General features: G+C 38.5%; 1 protein-coding gene across 3 annotated transcripts in view; it reads left to right on the top strand.

Annotated features, from left to right (window-relative positions):
- The window catches only part of ARHGEF9 (Cdc42 guanine nucleotide exchange factor 9), a 353,894-nt gene that overhangs the window by 249,125 nt on the left and 78,260 nt on the right, over positions 1 to 26,509 (top strand). For all 3 annotated transcript variants that reach the window (XM_024757237.1, XM_024757239.1, XM_024757240.1), the window contains 2 exons: positions 1,232 to 1,423; positions 16,245 to 16,424. In XM_024757237.1, the coding sequence (XP_024613005.1) occupies positions 1,232 to 1,423; positions 16,245 to 16,424 (372 nt within the window). The remainder of the gene's footprint in view (positions 1 to 1,231; positions 1,424 to 16,244; positions 16,425 to 26,509) is intronic.

Consider the following 26,509-nt stretch of genomic DNA (forward strand, 5'->3'; position numbering starts at 1 on the left):
AGTCCACTCCTAGGAAGCCTAGACCAGTCTCTGTTGTGGGACCACTCATCCATTCAGGTATTCCACAGACACAGGATTTACCAAGCTGATCTCGGGGATTTAATCTGCGGCTTGTGCAGCTGCACAGAAAGATTTCTGTTTGTGTTCCTTAGTTGCACTGCCCCTGGGGGTTCCAGCAGTTATTTGCCCATTTGGCAGAAGTTCTAGTGTTAGTAAATGAATTTTCATTACTCTACAGTCTAGGTGCTCTTTATTTTATTTTTATTTTTTTAAATTTTTTATTTTATGTTGGAGTATATTTGATTAACAGTGTTGCATTAGTTTCAGGTATATAGCAAAGTGATTGAGTTATACATAAACATGTATCTATTCTTTTTCAAATTCTTTTCCCATTTACGTTATTACAGAATATTGAGCAGAGTTTCCTGTGCTATACAGTAGGTCCTTGTTGGTTATCTATTTTAAATATAGCATTGTGTACATGTCAATCCCAAACTCCCAATCTATCCCTCTCCCCAACGCTTCCCCCCGGTAACCATAAGTTTGTTTTCTAAGTCTGTGAGTCTGCTCTTTAACCTGCTGGGTTTTATGTTTTTCCTGTTTCCCAAGGTAGGTGAGTCTGTGCCTATGCCCCTCAGCAATACCTATCCCTACTGCAAATTGCTACTACAGAGGTGTGGTTCCCACATATACCATGTCTCCACCTTTACCTCTCATTTCTATCTGGTCATTTTATGTGCAATGGCTGTTCAATCAGCCCTTAAGAATTGCTCTCTATATAGGTGTAGATTTAGTGTGTCTATGGTAGGAGGTGAGCTAAGGGTCTTCCTATGTCACTATCTTGGACGCGTCTCCTCCCAAGATGTATAATTTAATACATATTTTTTGACACAGCTGTGTTGCCTAGATATGCTCCAGCATGAATGAGTTCTGCTTGCCATAACTCTTTTCTCCTCTGAAACCTTCCTAGCCAGGAAGACACTTATAGATGGTTTAGTCCTACTCTTCTCCACCCTCCATTTTATGGATAGGTCACCATAGGCCTAGAGAGGAATAGACTCATGCCTAGGACCAGCAAGTCACCCTAGAGCCAGGCCAGGCATTCAGTTTAATAGGGCTCTGATTGAAGGTTTTCTGAATACCTGAATAATTTAGTTTGCCCTTTTTCTTCTTGGCTGAAAACTTCTCAAAGAAGGAAGCTGACCTGTTATTCTTCTGCCTGCCTCTACAGCTCTGGGTGAACCAGGAGGATGGGGTGGAGGAAGGGCCCAGTGACGTTCAGAATGGGCACCTGGACCCCAACTCAGACTGCCTTTGTCTGGGCCGGCCACTCCAAAACCGGGACCAGATGCGAGCCAACGTAATCAATGAGATCATGAGCACCGAGCGTCACTACATCAAGCACCTAAAGGACATTTGTGAGGTAGGCCCAGCTATGATGGTGCATGTGAGGGCACTCAGGGTGGGGTAGAGGGCACTTGCATGAAGAAATGACAAACTTACTGGGCCGTACCTGTGAAAATCCCAAGATATTAGGAAACACAGCTTGACTAACCTCGTAGATTCTGTTCTGTGAGTGAGACTCCTCCCTTGGGGTTTCTCAGTCTCTCTGTTTACTTCTCTCCTTTTTGCTATCTACCTGTCTGTCTAACTTTCATATTCATATTCCCTCTCCCCAGCCTCTCTCTCTGCCTCCCTCTGTCCCCTCTGCCGGAAACTCTATCCCTATCCTCTTGTTTTCTGATCCAGTTGTTGCCACCCCATGTAAGGGCCTGACTTCATTACAGCAAAACACATTTCCTGCCAAGCCAGTGGTTTACAAACTTGAGTGTGCACCAAAGTCCCTGGGCTAGATTGTTAAACATGCAGATTCCAGCCCTCTTTGACCCCACCCCCCACGCAAAGTTGTGAATTCTCAGCCTGGGATAAAACACGGAAATCTCTATGTTTTGCAAGTATCCCTGGTAATACTTGTCTTCCACTATGCTACTCTGCCCTCTAGGGACTGTGGCTCCACATTGTCTAACTCCATCCCTTCCATCTTTCTGACCTGAGTGAGGATGAGAACCTTTTTTTCTCACACTGCCTTGAGTCCAGCAGAGACAAGTTGGCATTTTCAAAGGACCTTTTACTAAACAGTATGAGAAAACCAATGAGAGATAGAGAAAATAATGTTTTTAGAAGGATTTCTCTCCCCCCCCACACACACTATAGCGTTATGCTTGACCCAGTGAAAAACTCTACCTTGAATATTTTCATCCCCTTTATTCCAGATAAGAGATCAGGTCCTACTTTCTGTCCTCCAGCCCTATTGATTAGGTTCAGGACCACTCTGTAATCAATGGTATAGCTCTGACATTTTTCAAAGTTCTTGTTTCTTTAGAGCAGTGCTGCCTAATAGGAAGCAGTGCTTCCTGCAGTGATGAAAATGTTCTGTATCTGCAGTCTCCATTACAGTAGCCACTGATCAGATATCTGTGGCTGTTGAGCACTTGAGATGTGGCTAGTATGACTGAGAAATGGAATTTTAAATTTTATTTCATTTTAATTTAAATAGCCACACGTGACTAATAGCAACCACATCGGAGAGTGCAGCTCTGAAAAGATCAAGACCATGGACTTTGGGCCTTAACTTTCTTCACCTAAATTCATTTTTCACCCCTTCCAGGCAGGTTAAAGGTTATCTCCTCCCCCTTCCCCAAGGCAGTAAGGTAGGGTAGAAAGAACAAGGGCTCTGTGGACATGGAGTGCTGGCTTTCACATCTTAACTTAGTCACTAATTAACCCTGTGGCCTTGAAGGTGCCTCTTAACTCCTCTAACCTTTGATTTTATGACTTGTCCAGTAGGCTTCATTTTACCAACCTCTTAACTTTATTGAGGAAATGAAGTAAATCTAATATTGTAAGTATTTGGGAAAAGGTAGTTTTCCTTTTCTTCCTTCCCTTTTCATCTATTCACCTATCCATCATTGTCTCTCTTTTATCTTTTTCTCTTCCTCCTACCTCCATACAAATGGTTGATATATATTTTTAATTACCCTCTCGAATATGTTACGTGGCATTGGGCATCAAACCACTGATATGTCATTCATTCCACAAGCATTTAGTGGAGTTCTGCTCCATGCTAGGCCTTGGACATAGCTCCTACACTCAAACTGTTCTGCCTTAGAGGAATAGCATCTGAATCACCTGGGAGCTGGTTAGAAATGCAGAATCTTTAATTCCACTCCAGACGTGAATTCAAATCTACATTTTAACAAGGTTCACATTTGACTTACAATACATATTAAAGTTTGAGGAGCACTGCTGTAAAATGATAGCTATCTTACACTATTTATAATAGCAGGACATGGAAGCAACCTAAATGTCCATCAACAGAGGAATGGATAAAGAAGATGTGGTACATATATAAATGGAATATTACTCAGCCATAGAAAAGAAATAATGCCATTCACAGCAACATGGATGGACCTAGAGATTGTCATACTGAGTGAAGTAAGTCAGACAGAGAAAGACAAACATCATATGATATCACTTGTATGTAGAATCTTAAAAAAGGCTACAAATGAACTTATCTACAAAACAGAAATAGAGTTACAGGTGTACAAAATACATTTATGGTTACTGCAGGGTAAGGCAGGGGATGGATAAATTGGAAGATTGGGATTGACACATACACACTACTAATAGAATAGATAACTAATAAGGACCTACTGTATAGCACAGGGAACTCTACTCAATATTCTGTAATGGCCTATATGGGAAAAGAAGCTGAAAAAGAGTGGATATATGTATATGTATAACAGATTCACTGCTGTACACCTGAAACTAACACAACATTGTAAATCAACTATACCCCAATAAAAAACTTTTTTAAATGATAGCTATCTTATAATGTCATAAGGTCTATAATACAAGTTAGTACAGTCTGGTCTTTACCCAGCAGCCAAGGGATGATATCAATACCTAAGTCATTCATATCACTCCTCTGCTTAAAACTTTCCAATGGCTCACCTTTCCTTCTTGAGTAAAAGCCAAAGTTCCCATTATTACTTACAAAGCCCTGTGTGATCAACCCTTCCTTACCTCTGTGACTTCATCTCTTGCTCTTTTCCCACATGCTCTCACTACTTTAGCCACATGGCCTAATTGCTGTTCCTTAAAAAGGCCTGACACACTCCCCCTTCATAGCCTTTCCACTGGCTTTCCCTTCTGCCTCAATCACTATTCCCTCAAATGTCTATGTGGATCCATTTCTCACCTCCTTCAAGGCTTCACTCAAATATCATCTTGAGACCTTCCCTGACTATTCTATCTAAAATTGTAACCATGTACTATCTTGTTTTATTTTTCTCCATCGCACTTACTGCTTTCTGACTTATTATATATTTTGCTTTTGTGTTTTGTTTATTGCCTTTCTCCCCTACTAGAAAGTAAATTCCATGAGGGAAAGGTTTTTTTTTTTTATTGATTTACTGATACATCCTCAACATCTAGCATAGTGCTTGGCAGATGGTAGATGCTCAATAAATACTTTTGGAAGTTGGAATTAAATATAAGTGCTCATGTGCATGTACTATTTTGGCAAAGTACATTCACATCTTATGTCATTTGATTTTCAGACAGGAAATAGGTTGTTATTGTTATTCCTATTTTCTAGATCAAGAGTCTGAGTCTCTAATAGGCAAAATTACTTTCCCAGAGTTCTCAGGCACTGGCCCAGTGGGAGTCTTAGTCTTAGAAGGATTTCGTTCCCAACTCCCAAACATCTTGGCCTCTTCCTACAGGGCATGGGCTCAGAACAGCAATGCAAGTATTTATCCTTCCAAAAGAGAGAGTGCTATGACCCTGTTTTGAGGAATTGCCTAATCCAGCCAACCTAAGCAAAGCTTTTGTTAGTGTTCTGCAAGTTCCATATCTCTTTATTATTCTTGATGCTGAAGCTAAGGGTTTAAATGGGAATGGGAAGTATCTCTTTGTCCCATCCTTCAACCACAGATGTCAAAGGAACGTTTAGCTAGAGCAAAAGAAGGGTAGAGAAAGCTGTGTCTTGATGGGCCAGAAGGCAGTATTTTAGCTCAGGGGTGTGTTACCTAAACCAAAAGCTATGAGGAACAATATGATTTATAAGAAGAATATCAAAACCAGAATTGGGAGTCCCAGGTTCAGGTCCCACCTTAGTCACAAACTGACTGAGGAACGTCGGGTGAATCTTTTCCATCCTGGACCTTGTTCCCCAACTCTAAAATTAGCAGGTTGGTAGAGTTGCTCTTTAAGTGTTGTCTGACTCTTACTTTCTCTGATTCTGTGAGATCTAGGTATGCTTTCACTAAAGAACGCTGTGGTAGTGATCCATGATTCTGCATGTTTTGCCATTTCCTCCTTGTTACCCATGGAGGCATGTCTTACTCAGGCATGAATGTGTTAACAAGGCATAATCTACTCTTTCTGTAGGTTAAGGGAGATCACTTAATACTGCATTTAGTATAGGAAAAAGTCACTATCTATTAGAAAATATTTATTTATTTATTTATTCATTCATTTATTAATTACTCCTGGGAACAGAAAATGCCTCACAAACATTTAAGTTATAATACCTTCATTTTATAAATGAGGAAGTAGGAAAAAGAGTTATTTTTATCAAAGTTATTCAGTGAAGCCAGTAAAAGAAAATATATTTTTTAATGAGTTCTCTGAAAAGATGACATTCTTCTTTCTAAATCCAGACAGTGGGATAAAAGAGTACTGGCTTAGTTCTAGGTCACCTTGACCAACGATTGGTGATATTACCTCTTGTAATCTTAGAAATCATATTATGATCAGGGAGACTGAGACACAGGGCAAGCAAAGCTAAATATGCCTTATAAAGTTGCCTCATCTGCCTCTCTGAGGAAGATCATCTCAGTCATCTGATATCTATGAAATAAATTCTGTCCTCAAATGGGTCCAGAAAAGCTGGAACTAGCTTTCCTCAGTCATTCGTATTACTGTCTTATACCCTTCACCATCAAGAAATTCTTCCTAGGTCTAATAGAGTTTATCATGCTATAGCTTCAAGACATTTGCATTTGATATGTTTAAGCCTGGAGTTTTCAAACTTACTGTTTTTATTTTCTTTCTGTTAATTGCCTATCCTGATGATTTCCAATGGTCTTTATATCTTGGTGTATACATCGAAAATAATACATGTATAAAACAGTAATATTTGTAAAGCATACTAAAGTAAAAGGATAAGGCAGCTCATTGGCCGGAAGTGACCAGCCCAGGGATTTCTGGCTGCTCTAGGCCTTACCTATCTATACCACCTGGACATTCAAGGCCCTGTTCCCATCCTTTGCCCATTTTCCCATTGTTTCTCATATTTTTCTTGCTGATTTATAGGAGTTCCTTGTATATTCCAGATATTAATCCCTTGTCCGTTTTCCAAGTTGCAAATAGTCTTCTTCCTGTCATCCTCTTATTTTTTTTTTTATTATTTTATTTTATTTTATTTTATTTTTTTTAAACATCTTTATTGGGGTATAATCGCTTTACAATGGTGTGTTAGTTTCTGCTTTATAACAAAGTGAATCAGCTATACATATACATATGTTCCCATATGTCTTCCCTCTTGAGCCATCTTCAAGGTCCCCCCCATCCTCTTATTTTTTAATGGTTTTGTTTAATTTGAAAAAAAGACATCCTGAACAAGAGAAGAAAAGAAAACTAACAATTTAAGAATTCTGCTGCTAACTTACCTTTTGTCATCATTAGCATGAGAAGAGCTAGTCATTTTGCAGTTATTCAACATGTATCTGTTGAGCAGCAACTATATGCCAGGTACTGTATTAAACTCTAGAGATACAGCTGTGAACAGGACAACCATGGTCATCATTCCCTAGTTTTATTAAAATTATTTTCAAGATGTTTATCAGGTCTCCTGTCAGGTCTTAGACTTCCAGGCAAAACAGTACATGATATCTCTAGAGAGTCAAGAGCTGAATGGGGCCCTGGAAATCTTTTCTGATATATGCATTTTAGAGATGGAGACACTGAAGTCCAGACTTGCAAGAGCCTTTCCCTAAAGGGTTTTTCAAACCCTAGGTGATCCAGAGGTTCTTTGATCCACCTTATTTCCCTGCAATCTTTGGAATCTTCCCTGGAGGTCATGGGGTCAATTTGTATCCCATATCAAGGCACTAATTTTATTGGTTTGGGCAAAAGGTTCATTCGTTTTATCCGTAAGATGGCTCTAGTAGCACTTAGTTGTCTTTAACATAATTTGAAACAATTTTGTTAGAATGTATGTGACAGCTGTCACATCAGTGTACATTTTAAAAAGGACATCAAAATTGGTGAATTTTTGTGTGGCCATTTTAATATTGAAGATGGAAGAAAAAAAGCAACATTTTTGGCATATTATGCTTTATTATTCCAAGAAAGGTAAAAACGCAACTGAAACACACAAAGATTTTTGCAGTGTATGGAAAAGTTGCTGTGACTGATTGAACGTGTCAAAAATGGTTTGTGAAATTTTGTGCTGGTGATTTCTTGCTGGATGAAGCTCCATGGTCAGGTGGACCAGTTGAAGTTAATAGCGATCAAATCGAGACATTAATTGAGAATAATCAACATTATACCACGTGAGAGATAGCCGACATACTCAAAATATACAAATCAAGCATTGAAAATCATTTGCACCAGCTTGGTTATGTTATAATCGCTTTGATGTTTGGGTTCCACATAAGTTACGTGAAAAAAACCTTCTTGACCATATTTCTGCTTGTGATTCTCTATGTAAACATAATGAAAATGTTCCATTTTTAAAACAAATTGTGACAGGCAATGAAAAGTGGATACTGTACAATAATGTGGAATGGAAGAGATCGTGGGGCAAGTGAAATGAAACACCACCAACCACACCAAAGGCTGGTCTTCATCCAAAGAAGGTGATGTTGTGTATATGGTGGGATTAAAAGGGAGTCCTCTATTATGAGCTCCTTCCAGAAAGCCAAACGATTAATTCCAAGTACTGCTCCTAGTTAGACCAACTGAAAGCAGCACTCAACAAAAAAGCGTCCAGAATTAGTCAACAGAAAATGCATAATCATCTATCAGGATAATGCAAGACCTCTTGTTTCTTTGATGACCAGGCAAAACCTGTTACAGCTTGGCTGGGAAGTTCTGATTCATCTGCCAAATTCACCAGACATTACACCTTTGGATTTGCATTTGTTTTTGTCTTTACAAAATTCTCTTAATGGATAAAATTTCAATTCCCTGGAAGACTGTAAGAGGCACCTGGAACAGTTCTTTGCTCAAAAAGATAAAAAGATTTGGGAAGATAGAATTACAAAGTTGTCTGAAAAATGGCAGGTGGTAGTGGAACAAAAGGGTGAATACATTGTTCAATAAAGTTCTTGGGGAAAATGAAAAATGTGTCTTTTATTTTTACTTAAAAACTGAAGGCACATTTTGGCCAATCCAATAGCTCAATGCATTAGATCTAGACTTAAATCAACCCTCGTGGGTTTTGAAACAGAGTGAAATAAATAGTCCACCTTCCTTGCCTATTACCATGGCAGTCCCAGGGCTAATTCATGCCTTTTGTGATTGATTTGATAACGCCCACTGTAATGCCTTCATACTCATGCCCACTTTACTCCTAGGAGAGGTGATGTTCTCAAAAACTACCTCTGTTCAATCAGTTCACACCCACTGCCATATCACCCTATTCTCTTTTACCATGCAGATGGAGTTAGAGGGCGTTTGAAGCATGCTTAACAGTAATATCTATAGACCCCTTCTGCTCCCTCTGCCCTGTAATAGGCCTTCAGAGGTCTTCTGAGTCTTCTCTTCTCCAGGACAAACAGCCCTGGTTCCTTCTACCATTCTTCATGGTTTTGCTTTTCAGGGATCTCTCTACCCTGCTGACTTCCCACTGTCTCTGTATCCTTTACTCCATGTTCCTCTGAAAACAGGGCTCAGAATTGAATGCTGCTCGCCTGCAGGGGTGTGATTACCTTCCTATGACTTCTCATTCCACCCTCTCAATCTGTTTCTTCATCCCTAACTGAAAATGACATTAGTTTTTTTTTTTTTTTTTTTTTTTTGGAGGACAGGACCTGCACCTGTTGGAGGGAGCTGTGAAGGAGGAACAGTTTCCACACACTAGGAAGCCCCTTCACTGGTGGGGACAGGGCGTGCCCGGGGGTAAGTTTTGGAGCCACAGAAGAGAGCGCAGCAACAGGGGTGCAGAGGGCCAAGTGGAGAGATTCCAGAAAAGAGGATGGGTGCTGAACAGCACTCACCAGCCCAAGAGGCTTGTCTGCTCACCCGCTGGAGCTGGTGGGGGCTGGGAGCTGAGGCTCGGGCTTCGGAGGTCAGAAACCAGGGAGAAGACTGGGGTTGGCTGCATGAACACAGCCTGAAGGGGGCTAGTGCACCACAGCTAGACTGATTGGAGTACAGGAAAAAGTCTGGAGCTGCCTAAGAGGCAAGAGAACATTGTTTCAGGGAGCACGAGGAGAGGGGATTCAGAGCACCACCTAAATGAGTTCCAGAGATGGGCGCAAGCCACGGCTATCAGCGCAGACACCAGAGATGGGCATGAAATTCTAAGGCTGCTGCTGCAGCCACCAAGAAGCCTGTGTGCAAGCAAAGGTCACTATCCACAACTCCCCTCCCAGGAACCTTTGCAGCCCACCGCTGCCAGGGTCCCATGATCCAGGGACGACTTCCCACGGAGAACACCCCGCACACCTCAGGCTGGTGCAACGTCACACAGGCCTCTGCTGCTGCAGGCTAGCCCCGCATTACATACCCCTCCCTCCCCCAGCTTGAGTGAGCCAGAGCCCCCTAATAAGCTACTACTTTAACCCCGTCCAGTCTGAGCAAAGAACAGATATCCTCAGGCGACCTACATGCAGAGGTGGGGCCAAATCCAAAGCTGCACCCCAGGAGCTGAGTGAACAAAGAAAACTTTAGGTTTATCTTAGTTTAGTTTTCAGAGTTTATTATCATTGATAGATTTCTTTATTGATTTGGTTGTTCTCTTCCACTTTTTAAAAATATATATATATATATATATATATACACATATATAATTTGTTCCTTTTTCACTTTTTGTGAGTGTGTATGTATATGCTTCTTTATGTGACTTTTTCTGTATAGCTTTGCTTTTAACCTTTGTCCTAGGGTTCTGCCTGTCTGCTTTTTTTTTTTAGTATAGTTTTTAGCACTTGTTATCATTGGTGGATGTGATTTTTGGTTTGGTTGCTCTCTTCCTTCTTTTTTTAAATTACTTTTTATTTTTATTGTGATAACTTTGTTTCATTTTCTTTTCTTTTTTTCTTTCTTTCTCTTTTCTCTCTTTTCTTCTGAGCTGTGTGGTTGACAGGGTCTTAGTGCTCCGGCTGGGTGTCAGGCCTGTACCTCTGAGGTGGGAGAGCTGAGCTCAGGACATTGGTCCACCAGAGACCTCCCAGCTCCATGTAATATCAAATGGCGAAAGTTCTCCCAGAGATATCCATCTCAATGCTAAGACACAGCTCCACGAAATGACCAGCAAGCTACATTGCTGGGCACCCTATACCACACAACTAGCAAGACAGGAACACAACCCCACCCACTAGCAGAGAGGCTGCCTAAAATCATAAAAGGTGACAGATACCCCAAAACACACCACCAGAAGTGGATCTGCCCACCAGAAAGACAAGATCCAGCCTCATCCACCACAACACAGGCACTAGGCCCCTCCACCAGTAAGCCTACACTACCCACTGAACCAACCATAGCCACTGGGGGCAGACACCAAAAACAACAGGAACTACAAACCTGCAGCCTGTGAAAAGGAGACACCAAACACAGTAAGATAAGCAAAGTGAGAAGACAGAGAAACACACAGCAGATGAAAGAGCAAGGTAAAAACACATCAGACCAAACAAATGAAGAGGAAATAGACAGTATGCCTGAAAAAGAACTCAGGATAATGACAGTAAAGATATCCAAAATCTTGGAAATAGAATAGAAAAAATACAAGAAATGTTTAACAAGGACCTAGAAGAACTAAACAGCAAACAAACAATGATGAACAACACAATAAATGAAATTTAAAATTCTCTAGAAGGAAGCAATAGCAGAATAACTGAGGCAGAAGAACGGATAAGTGACTTGGAAGATAAAATAGTGGAAATAACTACTGCAGAGCAGAATAAAGAAAAAAGAATGAAATGAATTGAAGACAGTCACAGAGACCTCCAGGACAACTTTAAATGCAACAACATTCAAATTACAGGGGTCACAGAAGAAGAGAAAAAGAAAGGGACTGAGAAAATATATGAAAAGATTATAGTTGAAAACTTCCCTAATATGGGAAAGGAAATAGTCAGTCAAGTCCAGGAAGCACAGAGAGTCCCATACAGGATAAATCCAAGGAGCAACATGCCAAAAAACATATTAGTCAAACTGTCAAAAACTAAATACAAAGAAAAAACATTAAAAGGGAGAAACAGCAAATAACATACAAGGGAATCCCCATAAGGTTAACAGCTGACCTTTCAGCAGAAACTCTGTAAGCCAGAAGGGAGTGGCAGGACATATTTAAAATGTTGAAATGGAAAGACCTACAACCAAGATTACTCTACCCACCAAGGATCTCATTCAGATTCGACAAAAAAATTAAAACCTTTAAAGGCAAGCAAAAGCTAAGAGAATTCAACACCACCAAACCAGTTTACAACAAATGCTAAAGGAACTTCTCTAGGCAGGAAACACAAGAGAAAGAAAAGGCCTACAATAACAAACCCAAAGCAATTAAGAAAATGGTAATAGGAACATACATACCAACAGCTACCTTAAATGTAAATGGATTAAATTATCCAACCAAAAGGCATAGACTGGCTGAATGGATACAAAAACAAGAGCCATATATATACTGTCTACAAGAGAGCCACTTCAGACCTAGGGACACACACACACTGAAAGTGAGGGGATGGAAAAAGATATTCCATGCAAATGGAAGTCAAAAGAAAGCTGGTATAGCAATTCTCATGTCAGACAAAATAGGCTTTAAAATAAATACTATTACAAGAGACTAAGAAGAACACTACATAATTATCAAGGGATCAATCCAAGAGGAAGATATAGCAACTGTAAATATTGATGAACCCAACATAGGAGCACATCAATGCGTAAGGCAAATGCTAACAGCCGTAAAAGGGGAAATCAACAGTAATGCAATCATAGTAGGGGACTGTAACACCACATTTACACCAATGGACAGATCATCCAAAATGAAAACAAATAAGGAAACACAAACTTTAAATGATACATTAAACAAGATGGGCTTAATTGATATTTATAGGACATTCCATCCAACAACAACAGAATAAACTTTCTTCTCATGTGCTCATGGAACATTCTGCAGGATAGAGCATATCTTGGGTCACAAATCAAGCATTGGTACATTTACAAAAATTGAAATTGTATTAAGTATCTTTTCTGACCACAATGCTATGAGACTAGGTATCAATTACACGAAAAAAGTTTGTTGATACATGGAGGCTAAACAATACACTACTAAATAACCAAGAGATCAGTGAAGAAATCAAAGAGGAAATCAAAAAATGCCTAGAAACAAATGACAATGAAAACATGACAACCCAAAACCTATGGGATGCAGCAAAAGAAGTTCTAAGAGGGGAGTTTATAGCCATACAATCCTACCTCAAGAAACAAGAAACATCTCAAATAAACAAGCTACCCTTATAGCTAAAGCAATCAGAGAAAGAAGAGCAACCCCCCCCCAAAGTTAGCAGAAGGAAAGAAATCATAAAGATCAGATCAGAAATAAATGAAAAAGAAATGAAGGAAACAGTAGCAAAGATCAATAAAACCCAAAGCTGGTTCTTTGAGAAGATAAGCAAAATTGATAAACCATTAGCCAGACTCATCAAGGAAAAAAGGGAAAAGATGCAAAGCAATAGAATTAGAAATGAAAACGGAGAAGTAACAACTGACACTGTGGAAATACAAAGGATCATGAGAGACTACTACAAGCAACTATATGCCAATAAAATGGACAACCTGGAAGAAATGGACAATTTCTTAGAAAAGCACAACCTTCTAAGACTGAACCTGGAAGAAATAGAAAATATAAACACATATCACAAGCACTGAAATGGAGACTGTGATTTAAAATCTTCTGAAAAACAAAAGCCCAGGACCAGATGGCTTCACAGGCAGAATCTATTCAAACTTTTAGAGAAGAGCTAATACGTATCCTTCTCAAACTCTTCCAAAGTATAACAGAGAGAGGAACACTCCCAAGCTATGAGGCCAGCATCACCCTGATACTGAAACCAGAGAAAGATGTCACAAGGAAAGAAAACTACAGGCCAATATCACTGATGAACATAGATGCAAAAATCCACAACAAAATACTAGCAAACAGAATCTAACAGCATATTAAAAGGATCATACATCATAATCAAGTGGGGTTTATCCCAGGCATGGAAGGATTCTTCAATATATGCAAATCAATCAGTGTGACAAACCATATTAAAAAACTGAAGGAGAAAGACCATGTGGTCATCTTAATAGATGCAGGAAACGATTTCAACAAAATTCATCACCCATTTATGATAAAAATTCTCCAGAAAGTAGGCATAGAGGTAACTTATCTCAACCTAATAAAGGCTGTATATGACAAACCCACAGCCAACTTCATTCTCAATGGTGAAAACTGAAACCATTTCCACTAAGATGAGGAAGAACACAAGGTTTTCCACTCTCACCACTATTATTCAACATAGTCTTGGAAGTCTTACCCACAGCAGTTAGAGAAGAAAAAGAAATAAAAGGAATCCAAATCGGAAAAGAAGTAAAGCTGTCACTCTTTGCAGATGACATGATACTATATATAGAGAATCCTAAAGATGCTACCAGAAAACTACTAGAGTTAATCAACGAATTTGGTAATGTAGCAGGATACAAAATTAATGCACAGAAATCTCTTGCATTCCTTTACACTAATGATGAAAAATCTGAAAGAGAAGTTAAGGAAACAATCCCATATATCATTGCAATGAAAATTTAAAAATAGCTAGGAATGAACCTACCTAAGGAGACAAAAGACCTGTATGCAGAAAAATATAAGACACTGATGAAAGAAATTAAAGGTGATACCAACAGATGGAGAGATATACCATGTTCTTGGATTGGAAGAATCAACATTGTGAAAATGACTATACTACCCAAAGCAATCTACAGATTCAGTGCAATCTCTATCAAAGTACCAATGGCATTTTTCGTAGAACTAGAACAAAAAATTTCACAATTTATGTGGAAACACAAAAACCCCACATAGCCAAAGCAATCTTGAGAACGAAAAACGTACCTGGAGGAATCAGGCTCCCTGGCTTCAGACAATACTACAAAGCTACAGTAAACAAGACAGTATGGTGCTGGCAGTAAAACAGCTATATAGATCAGTGGAACAGGATAGAAAGCCCAGAGATTAACCCACGCACCTATGGTCACCTTATTTTTGATAAAGAATTCAAGAATATACAGTGGAGAAAAGACAGCCTCTTCAGTAATTGGTGCTTAGAAAACTGGACAGCTACATGTAACAGAATGAAATTAGAACACTCCCTAACACCATACAGAAAAATAAACTCAAAGTGGATTAAAGACCTAAATGTAAGGCCAGACAGTATAAAACTCTTAGAGCAAAACATAGGCAGAACACTTTATGACATAAATCACAGAAAGAACCTTTTTGACCCACCTGCTAGAGAAATGGAAATAAAAACAAAAATAAACAAATGGGACCTAATGAAACTTAAAAGATTTGCACAACAAAAGAAACCAGAAACAAGATGAAAAGACAACCCTCAGAATGGGAGAAGATATTTGCAAATGAAGCAACTGACAATGGATTAACCTCCAAAATTTATAGGCAGCTCATGCAACTCCATATCAAAAAAAAAAAAAAATCCAAAAATAGGCAGAAGTCCTAAATAGACATTTCTCCAAAGAAGATGTACAGATTGCCAACAAACCCATGTACGAATGCTCAACATCACTAATCATTAGAGAAATGCGAATCAAAACAACAATAAATAGTAGTATAAATAAATGTCAACACATTATTGGCACAAATTATTAATTTGCAAACTGTTTTAAAGACACTCATTAATGGCTGAATTGGAGGGTAAGAAGAGCTAAGGTAAGTGAGATTTTGGTAGGGGTTGGTAAAGGACATTGAAGCCAGGGATGAGGATCTTCCTGGAGTGTGCCTAAATGACTTCATTGCAAGCTGTGTTAGAGGAGACAAAATGGAGTTAGGACCAGAAGTGATAAGTCATTCACCATAAATGCTCCTCATTAGGGGCCTAACAAGTGTTATAATAATCACATTTAGCTTTTGGATGAAAGTAATTGACCATAATTCATTCTCACCAGAACATTTTCACATGCTAATGATTTCTAATGAGGACAGTGGCCATTAGTTAAAAATCTACACCAGTAGTTTTAGAACGGAACACTGTGTTTGGTTTCTTTTGCCCTGACTTACAATGTGTCCTGAGTCTGATTGTGTTATCTCAGTGCTCTCTTATCAGACCAAGAATCTCTTTCATTGATTCTTCCTTCATCAGTGGCTAGCTGTATTAATTCATCCATTTATTCACAAATGTGTCCTAAATACTTACCCTGTTAAAAACACCATGCCTGGCCACTTGTGAGCTTGCTGGCTAAGGTCATCCAAACTATCTCTCCTAGCCAGCTACCTTAGATGGCTAAGACACCCACTTTAAAGAATGGTTTGGTTTTGTCAATTCCTGTTCCCTTTTGAGAAGTTTTCCTACCTGACCTTTTGGATTGCTCCTATAAGAAATAGAACATTAGAGTTGAGAATCAATCCAGCTAAACCAGTAACTCACTACTAAAGCAAGTGAAAATGTTTGTGCTTAACCAGATTCTGATAAAGGGTCCTATGACTTTTGGGGGTCCTTGTCATAAAAGGCTCTATGCTCTGGAGTCTGCAGTCTGAAGACCTTTGCTTGAGATCCATCTTTCCTAATTATTCACTGGTGGAGTGACTTCCTTCTTTAAACCCCAATTTTCTTGTATGAAAAGTGTAAGTGGTTATTCCCTGTCTACTTCATGATACTGAAATAAGGCTCCCAAATGCTCAGGAAGTGGTAAAGCCCCCAGGGAGTGAAGGGCATCCTCAACCTGGGCTTTTGCTTTGTCTGCAGGGCTACCTGAAGCAATGCCGGAAGAGGAGGGACATGTTCAGTGATGAGCAACTGAAGGTGATCTTTGGGAACATTGAAGACATCTACAGGTTTCAGATGGGCTTCGTAAGAGACCTGGAGAAACAGTACAACAATGATGACCCCCACCTCAGCGAGATAGGACCCTGCTTCCTGGAGCACGTAAGCATCTTCCCCTTTGGGGAGGGTTTTGAGAGATGTTTGGAAGCCATGGAAGGAGTCTTTGAGCTATTTGGTTCTGCTCAGTTGCTTTGCCCCATGGTAGGGGATGGATTCCTCTCTGACCCTTATGTTCATCCCCTTGCTAGAGTATGAGGACTTAGGAAGGTAATGTGATTTGTCCAAGGACTCTTCTTCTTTACTGTTCTCTATGCCTTTTTTCTCTCCTTCCAGATAATTATCAGTAGGATCTTTCTTCAACTTCTCTTCTCTGCTCCTATGGGGCTCAGTTTCCATGGGACCCAGTGCTTTGGGAGGGACTCTGAACATATTCATATATTCCAGGAATCTGAGAAAGGAGAAACTATGGCCAGCATGAAACTGGACCCCTGCAAGGCATTTAAGGGAGAACACTAGGGTAGGGGAAATGACAAGTGCAGGAAAAGGGGCTACATGATTTAGAGGAAGGAACACTAGGAAACAGAGAAGTGAGGATGTGAGTCCTGTCTATAATGATTGTCTGGGTAAGTTCCTTACCGTCTTTGGGCTTCCTCACATGGATTTAAGAAGGTTTCACTTTATACCTCTGTGGTTCTCTAATATCTTTTGTGTCTTATTCACAGGTGACCTAGTTGTTTTGACAACTCTTCTCCCCCGTTTTATAAAGTATTTATTTTTAAAGAGATAATACATGCACATGATATAAAATTCAAATGACACATGAAAGTGTGCAACTAAGAGTAAATTTTCTTGCAAATTCTCCTGCTTTTACTATGGGAATGTGTAGTGGGGGGATAACCCTGAGGCCACCCATATGTTCAGTGATTTGCTACAAGTCCCGGGACTCAGCATATAGTCATACTCATGGTTGTGATTTAATACAACTAAAGGATACAAAGCAAAATCAGCAAAAGGAAAAGGCACATGGGGCAAAGTGTGAAGGAAACCAAGTGTAAGTTTCCAAGAGTCCTCTCCGAGTAGAGTCATACAGGATGCACTTAATTCCCCTTGCAATGAGTTGTGATAACACTTTTGAAATGTTGTCCACCAGGGAAAATTATTAGGGACTCAGTGCCCAAGATTTCTAAGGGTGGCTGGTCATGTAGGCACCCTCTGCCTAGCACGTACCAAAATTCCAGACTCCCAGAAGGAAAGCAAGTATTCTGCATAAACCACATTGTTCATACAAATAGTTTAGGCACAGTGAGCCACTCTTGTCAGGGAATGGTGAAAAATCTCTTGAGATCCAAGTTCCAAGATGCCAGCCAAGGGCCAACCTTTCAAGCAGGCCTTTTTAGGAATAGCAGTCTCAGGCCTGATATGTTAACTCTTTTTTGCACAGTATTAAACTGGTTCAGCCATTCCAGAAAGCACCTGGGTAGTATTTATCAAAGTTAAGCATGTGTATGATCTTGGGTTCCATTCATGAATATACATCCCAGAGAAATTCTCATAGAGGTCCACGAGGGAACATTTACAAGGCTGTTGATTGCATGGCAGTGTTGTGTGTGGTGGAGTGCAGTTAGAAACAACTTAGGTATTTATCACCAGGGTATGGATGAGAAACATAATGGGGGATGCTTACTGTAAGGTATTATATAGCAAGGAACAAGAGACTAGTTGTATGTACCCAATAGCAATGTGTGTAAATATAAATATAGTCTTGAGCTGGGAAAGTAGAATATGGAATAGTGATTCTCAATTGGAGTCTACCCTGTGCATTGTAGGGTGTTTAACAGCATTCCTGGTCTCTATCTACTGGAGGCCAGTAGCAACCTCCTAGTTGTGACAACCCAAAATGTCTCCAGACATTGTCAACTTTACCGAGGGACAAAAAAGAACCACTAATCTATTAAAATTATCATATACTTTTACACTGTAATCTGTTAATGTGCTGAATTTGGTTTGAATAATTTTCGTATGTTAAATGAACATTGTATTGCTGGGATAAACCCCACCTAATCATGGTGTATTATCCTTCTTTATGTATTAGTTTGCTTTTTAAAAAATATTAGATTGTTTACCCTCTTTTAATTCAGTTCTAGGATTTATTTTTTTTTTAGGATTTCATTCTTTATCATCTTGGTTTAGGTATAATTTACAAACAATAAAATTCACCAAATGTCTACTTTGATGGGTTTTAACAGGTGCATATAGTTGTGTAACTACCACCGTAATCAAGATATGGAACATCTCTATCACTTCATCAAGTTCTAATGTTTTCCCCTTGTTGTCAGTCTTTGCTCTCACCCTCGCCCTTGGCAAACACTGATCTGCATTCTGTCACCATAATTTTGCTTTTTTAGAATGTCATATAAATGGAATAATGCAATAGTGATATTTTATTTAGCTTCTTTCACTTAATTTCTTTGATATCCATCCATATTTTTGCATGTATTAGTAGTTGGTTATTTTTCTTTTTATTGCTTAGCGATAATTCCATTGTGTGGATATACCACTCATTCACCAGTTCATTCCAGGACATCTGGGTTGTTTACTAGGTTGTTTCCATCTGTGGGAATACTGGGTTGCATTGTAGGTATTTGTTTAATTTTATAAGATACTGCCAAACTGTTTTCCAAAGTTACTGTATCATTTTGCATTCTCACTTCTAATATATAAGGGTTGCAGTTGTTCCACATGGTTGTCAGCACTTGGTATTATCAGTATTTTTAATTTTAGGCATTCTAATAGGTGCATAGTGGCATTTCATTGTGGGTTTAGTTTGCATTTCCCTAATGGCTAATGGTATTGAGCATTTTTTTCATGTGCTTATTTGCCATCTGTATAAAACCTTTGGTGAAGTGTCCTTGTCTTTTGCCCATGTGGGTTGTCTGTTTTCTTACTATTTAGTTCCAAGCGTTATTTCTGTATTCTGTTTGCAAGTCCTTGGTCATATATATGATTTTCAAAGGTTTTCTCAGTCATGGCTTAGTCTTTCATTTTTTCTTAACATTGTCTTTGAAAAGCATAAACTTAATTTTGTTGAAATTCAATTTATTACTTTTTCATGATTCATGTTTTTTTGTTTCTTATTTAAGAAATCTTTGCCTAACCCAAAGTCACAAAGCTTTTCTACTGTTTTCTTATAGAAATTATGTAGTTTTATTTCTTATATTTAGGCTATGATCATTTTTGAGGTACTTTTTATATATGGTGCAAAATAAGGTTCAAGGTTAATTTGCTTCCATATGGATATTCAGTCGTTCCAGCACATTTGTTGAAAAAACTATTAATTTCTCCATTGAATTACCTGGGCATCTTTGTCAAAAATCAATTGATCATATATGTGTAGTTCTATTCTTAGGATCACTATTCTGTTCCAGTGATCTATGTGACTATTTATATAGTAATACCACACTGTGTTTTCTTCTTGTTTTAATTGAGATATAATTGTCATATATATCAGTTTCAGGTGTACAACATAATAATTTAATATTTATATATATTGTGAAATGATCACCCAGTAAGTCTAGTTAACATCTATTACCATACATAGTTACAATTTTTTTGTCTCACTGTCTTGAATAATGTAGCTTCATAGCATGTCTTGAAAGCAGGTAAAGTCCTTCAAATTCATACCTTTTTGAAACAATTTTGGCTATTTTAGGTGATTTCTATTAGGTGGTCTCTATCTTATTTTTTAAAATTGATTTCTAAGTAATTAATTTTTGCTGCTTTATAAATTGTATTTTTATTTCAATTTCCTATAGTTTGTTGCTATGATATAGAAATGCAACTCATTTTTTTTTTTACAGCTGTCCCTCAGTATCTGCAGGAGATGTTTCCAGGACACCCTGCAGATACCAAAATCCACAGATGCTCAAGACCCTTATATTAAATGGTATAATATTTGCATATAACCTATGCACATACTCCCATATACTTTAAATCATCTCTAGATTACTTATTATACTTAATACAATGTAAATACTATGTAAATGGTTGTAAATAAAATGTAAATGCTATATAAATTTTTACTGGCATGCAAAACAAAGTTTTGCTTTTTGGAACTTTCTAGATTTTTTTTCTGAATATTTTCCATCTGCAGTGGTTGAATCCACAGATGCAGAACCTGCCAATATGGAGGGCCAACTGTATTGACTTTGAATCCTGGCACATTATTGATTCAATAATTGGGTCTAGTTTTTTTTTTTTTTTAGATTCCTTAGGATTGTATACATATACAATCACATCATTTCTAAATAAAGGCAGTTTTATTTCTTCTTTTTCAATCTGTATGACTCCTAGTTCCTTTGCTTCTCTTATTGGACTAGCCAAGACCTTCACTACAGTGTTAACTAGAAGTGGTAAGAGCAGGCATCTTTTGTTTTGTACCTGAGTTTTAGGGACAAAAATTCAGCATTTACTATTAAGAATGATATTAACTTTAAGTTTTTCACGATCACCCTTTATCACACTGGGGAAGTTTCTTTCTAATCCTGGTTTGCTGATGGCTTTTATCATAAATGTATTTTATCAAATGCTTATTGAAATTATTGAAATAATCATATGGTTTTTCTCCTTTAATCTGTTAACATGGTGAATTGGATAGGGATAAGTCCCTCCTAGTCATGGTGTATCATCCTTTTACTGTACTATTTTGCCTGATTTTTAAAATTAGGTTACTTGTCTTTTTATTATTAAGTTCTAGTATTTTTTTATACATTGATACAAGTTCTTTATTAGGTATGTGTTTTTCTGATTTCTTTTGATATGTATGGCTTGCCTATTTAGTTTTCTTTAATAATAGTTTTTTTAAGTCCATGTGTAATAATTCCATCTTGATATTTTTGGTCTACCAATTTCTATTTTCTATTATTTCTCTTAGGTTTTGCTCATGTCTTATATTCTCATGCACCAGGTCTTTTTTTTTTTTTTTTTTTTTTTTTTTTTTTTTTTTGCGGTACGCGGGCCTCTCCTGTTGTGGAGCACAGGCTCCAGACACGCAGGCTCAGCAGCCATGGCTCATGGGCCCAGCCGCTCCACGGCACGCGGGATCTTCCCAGACCAGGGCACAAACCTGTGTCCCCTGCATCGGCAGGCGGACTCTCAACAGCTGCGCCACCAGGGAAGCCCACACCAGGTTATTTTTGAATGAGTACTGAACAATGTATATAAAAAATTGTAGAGATTTTTGTAAAACTTGGAAATAATTTCAAACTTACAGAAAAGTTAAAAAATAAGAACAGTATAAAGGGTACCCATACAGGCATCCCTCCGAGATGTAGGTTTGGTTCCAGACCACCACAATAAAGTGAACCACACAAATCTTTTGGTTTCCCAGTGCATATAAAAGTTATGTTTACATTATGCTGTTGTCTATTAAGTGTGCAAGGCATTATGTCTCAAAAACAATATATATGCCTTACTTAAAAATACTTTGTTGCTGAAAAATGCTAACCACCATCTGAGCCTTCAGCAAGTCATAATCTTTTTGCTGGTGGAGGGTCTTGCCTCGACATTGATAGCTGCTGATCAGGGTGTTAGTTGCTGAAGGTTGGGGTAACTGTGGCAATTTTTTAAAATAAAACAATGAAGTTTGCTGTCAATTGATTTTTCCTTTCATGAATGATTTCTCTGTAGCATGCACCGCTGTTTGACAGTACTTTACCCACAGCAGAATTTCTTTCAAAATGGAAATTCTCTCAAACTCTGCCACTGTTTTAGAAACTGAGTTTATTTAATATTCTAAACATTTTGTTGTCATTTCAACTATCTTCACAGCATCTTCACCAGAAGTTGATTCCATCTTCAGAAACCTCTTTCTTTGCTCATCTGTAATAAGCAACTTCTCATCCATTAAAGTTTTATCATGAGATTACAGCAATTCAGTTACATCTTCAGCCTCCACTCCTAATTCTACTTCTCTTGCTATTTCCACTACATCTGCAATTACTTCCTCCACTGAAATCTTGAACTTTTCAAAGTCATCCATGAGGGTTGGAATCAACTTCTTCTGAACTCCTGTTAACGTTGGTATTTTGACCTCTTCCCATGAATCATGAATGTTCTTAATGGCACCTAGAATGGTGAATCCTTCCCAGAAGGTTTTCAATTTGCTTTGTCTAGATCCATCAGAGGAATCACTGTCTATGGGAGCTATAGCCTTAAAAATGTATTTCTTAATCATAAGACTTAAAAGTCAAAATTACTCTTTGATCCATGGGCTGTGTTAGCAGGCATGAAAACAACATTAATCTCATTGTACATCTCCATCAGATCTCTTGGATGACCAGGTGAATTGTCAATGAGCAGTAATATTTTGCAAAGAATTTTTTTCTGAGCAGTAAGTCTCAACAGGGGACCTAAAATTTTCAGTAAATCATGGTGTTGTAAACAGATTTGCTGTCATCCAGGCTTTGTTGTTCCATCTATAGAGCACAGGCAGAGTAGATTTAACATAATTCTTAAAGGCCTCAGGATTTTCGGAATGGTAAATGAGCACTAGCTTCAACTTAAAATCAACCAGCTGCATTAGCTCCTAACAAAATAGTCAGCCTGCCTTTTTTTTTTTTTTTTTTTTTTTTGTGGTACGCGGGCCTCTCACTGCTGTGGCCTCTCCCGTTGTGGAGCACAGGCTCCGGACGCACAGGCTCAGCGGCCACGGCTCACGGGTCCATCCCAGTGGCATGTGGGATCTTCCTGGACTGGGGCACAAACCCATGTCCCCTGCATCAGCAGGCGGACTCTTAACCACTGCGCCACCAGAGAAGCCCCAGCCTGCCCTTTTAAGCTTTGAAGCCAGTCACTGACTTCCTCTCTAGCTGTGAACATCCTAGAGGGCATCTTCTTTTTATGGAAAGTTGTTTTGCCTACACTGAAAATCTGTTGTTTAGTGTAGCCACCTTCCTTTATTATCTTAGCTAGATCTTCTAGATAACTTGCTGCAGCTTCTACATTAAGCACTTGCTGCTTCACCTTGCACTTTTATGTTATGGAGATGGCTTCTTTCCTTAGACCTCATGAACCAACCTCTGCTAGCTTCACTCTTTTCTCTGCAGCTTCCTCACCTCTTTCAGCCTTTGTAGAATTGAAGAGAGTTAGATTCTTGTTCTGGATTAGGCTTTGGCTTAGGGGAATATTGTGGCTGGTTTGATCTTCTATCCAGACAACTAAAACTTTCTCCATATCAACAATAAGGCTGTTTCAATTTCTTATCATTTGTGTGTTCACTGGAGTAGCACTTTTAATTTCCTTCAAGAACTTTTCCCTTGCCTTCACAGCTTGGCTGTTTGGCACAAGGGGCCTAACTTTCAGCCTATCTCAGCTTTTATCATACCTTCCTCACTAAGTTTAATTATTCTAGCTTTTGATTTAAAGTGTGAGACATGTGTCGCTTCCTCTCACTTGAACACTAGAGGCCATTGTAATGTTATTAATTGGCTTAACTTCAATATTGTGTCTCAAGTAATAGTGAGCCCCAAGGAGTGGGAGAGAGATGGAGGAACAGTGGAGCAGTCAGAATACACAACATTTATACACTGAATTCACCTTCTTACCTGGGTGAGGTTTGTATCACCCTCAAGCAATTACAACATTAACATCAAAGATCACTGATCACAGATTACCATAACAAATATAGTAATAGTGAAAAAGCTTGAAACATTCCAAGAATTACCAAAATGTGAGCAAATGCTGTTGGAAGAATGGCGCCAATAGACTTGCTCAACCAGGATTGTCCCAAACTTCAACTTGTAAAAAACACAGTGTGAAGTGCAGTAAAGTGAAGTGCAATGAATATACCATTTACCCAGATTCACCTAATATTAACATTCTATTTTTCAGTTTTCTAAAGAACCTCCATACTGTTCTCCATAGTGGCTGTATCAATTTACATTCCCACCAACAGTGCAAGAGGGTTCCCTTTTCCCCATACACTCTCCAGCATTTATTGTAGATTTTCTGATGATGCCCATTCTAAACGGTGTGAGGTGATACCTCATTGTAGTTTTGATTTGCATTTCTCTAATAATTAGTGATGTTGAGCATCTTTTCATGTGCCTCTTGGCCATCTGTGTGTCTTCTTTGGAGTAATATCTACTTAGGTCTTCTGCCCATCTTTTGATTGGGTTGTTTGTTTTTTTGATACCATATGACCCAGCAATCCCACAACTGGGCATATACACTGAGAAAATAACTCAAAAAGACACATGCACCCCAATGTTCCTTGCAGCACTATTTACAATAGCCAGGTCATGGAAGCAACATAAATGCCCATCAACAGACGAATGGATAAAGAAGATATGGTACATATATACAACGGAATATTACTCATGATAAAAAGGAAGGAAATTGGGTCATTTGTAGAGACGTGGATGGACCTAGAGACTGTCATACAGAGTGAAGTTAGTCAGAAACGGAAAAACAAATACTGTATACTAACACATATATGTGGAATCTAGAAAAATGGTACAGATGAACCGGTTTGCAAGGCAGAAATAGAGACACAGATGTAGAGAACAAACATATGGACACCAAGGGGAGAAAGCAGGGGGAAGGTGGTGGTGGGATGAATTGGGAAATTGGGATTGACATATATACACTAATATGTATAAAGTAGATAACTAATGAGAACTTGCTGTATATCACAGGAAACTCCACTTCACTGTGCAGTAGAAACTAACAGAACATTGTGAAACAACTATATCCCAATTAAAAAAAAAAGCATTCTACTGATTTTGATGAATCACTTGAATGTGCTCACCCTCTCCTAACCCCTCCTCCCCTCTCTCTACATGTACACACATACACACACACACACACAAACACACATACACATATGTACACGTATATGTTTTTTCCTCAGTCATTTGTGTTTAACTTGCATACATCAGTAATCTTTACCCCTGAATAGTCCAAAGTATATTTCCTAAGGAACATTCTATGGAGAAAATTTGAGGCTCTGGATGATGTGATTCTTTCAAACAGAAATTTATTATACTTTTCAATCTTTTCTAACTATTCTCAGTGGTAAGATTTTCTAAAACTATTTAGTCTGCCGCTACCAGAAATAGAACCTCTGACTATCACTTTTTATGATCCAGTGCCATAATTTTTTGCAACTTGTGTTTTACTATTTTCAGGGCCAGTCATCTCTCATTACCCTTCCTTTAGAGAATTTACCAGCTTTTCCTACTTATATATTTATTTTTTTAAACATCTTTATTGGAGTATAATTGCTTTACAATGGTGTGTTAGTTTCTGCTGTATAACAAAGTGAATCAGCTACATGTATACATATATCACCATATCACCTCCTTCTTGAGCCTCCCTCCCACCCTCCCTATCCCACCCCTCTAGGTGGTCACAAAGCACGGAGCTGATCTCCCTGTGCTATGCAGCTGCTTCCCACTAGCTACCTATTTTGCTTTTGGTAGTGTATATATGTCAATGCTACACTCTCACTTCGTCCCAGCTGAACCTTCCCCACCACGTGTCATCAAGTCCATTCTCTATGTCTGCATCTTTATTCCTGTTCTGCCCCTAGGTTCATTAGAACCATTTTTTTCTTTAGATTCCATATATATGTGTTAGAATACAGTATGTTTTTCACTTTCTGACATACTTCACTCTGTATGACAGACCATAGGTCCATCTACCTCACTACAAATAATTCAATTTTGTTTCTTCTTATGGCTGATTAATATTCCATTGTATATATGTGCCTCATCTTCTTTATCCATTCATCTGTTGATGGACACTTAGGTTGCATTCATGTCCTGGCTGTTGTAAATAATGCTGCAATGAACATTGTGGTACATGTCTCTTTTTGAATTATGGTTTCCTCAGGGTATATGCCCAGTAGTAGGATTGCTGGGTCATATGGTAGTTCTATTTTAAGTTTCTTAAGGAACCTCCTTACTGTTTTCCATAGTAGCTGTATAAATTTACATTCCCACCAATAGTTCAAGAGGGTTTCCTTTTCTCCACACCCTCTCCAGCATTTATGGTTTATATAATTTTTAAAAAAACATCTTTATTGGAGTATAATTGCTTTACAATGGTGTGTTAGTTTCTGCTATATAACAAAGTGAATCAGCTATACAAATACATATAACCCCATATCTCTTCCCTCTTGTGTCTCC

This window comes from Neophocaena asiaeorientalis, unplaced genomic scaffold (assembly GCF_003031525.2).
Source record: "Neophocaena asiaeorientalis asiaeorientalis breed wild unplaced genomic scaffold, Neophocaena_asiaeorientalis_V1.1 scaffold360, whole genome shotgun sequence".
NCBI classification, from domain to species: Eukaryota; Metazoa; Chordata; class Mammalia; order Artiodactyla; family Phocoenidae; genus Neophocaena; species Neophocaena asiaeorientalis.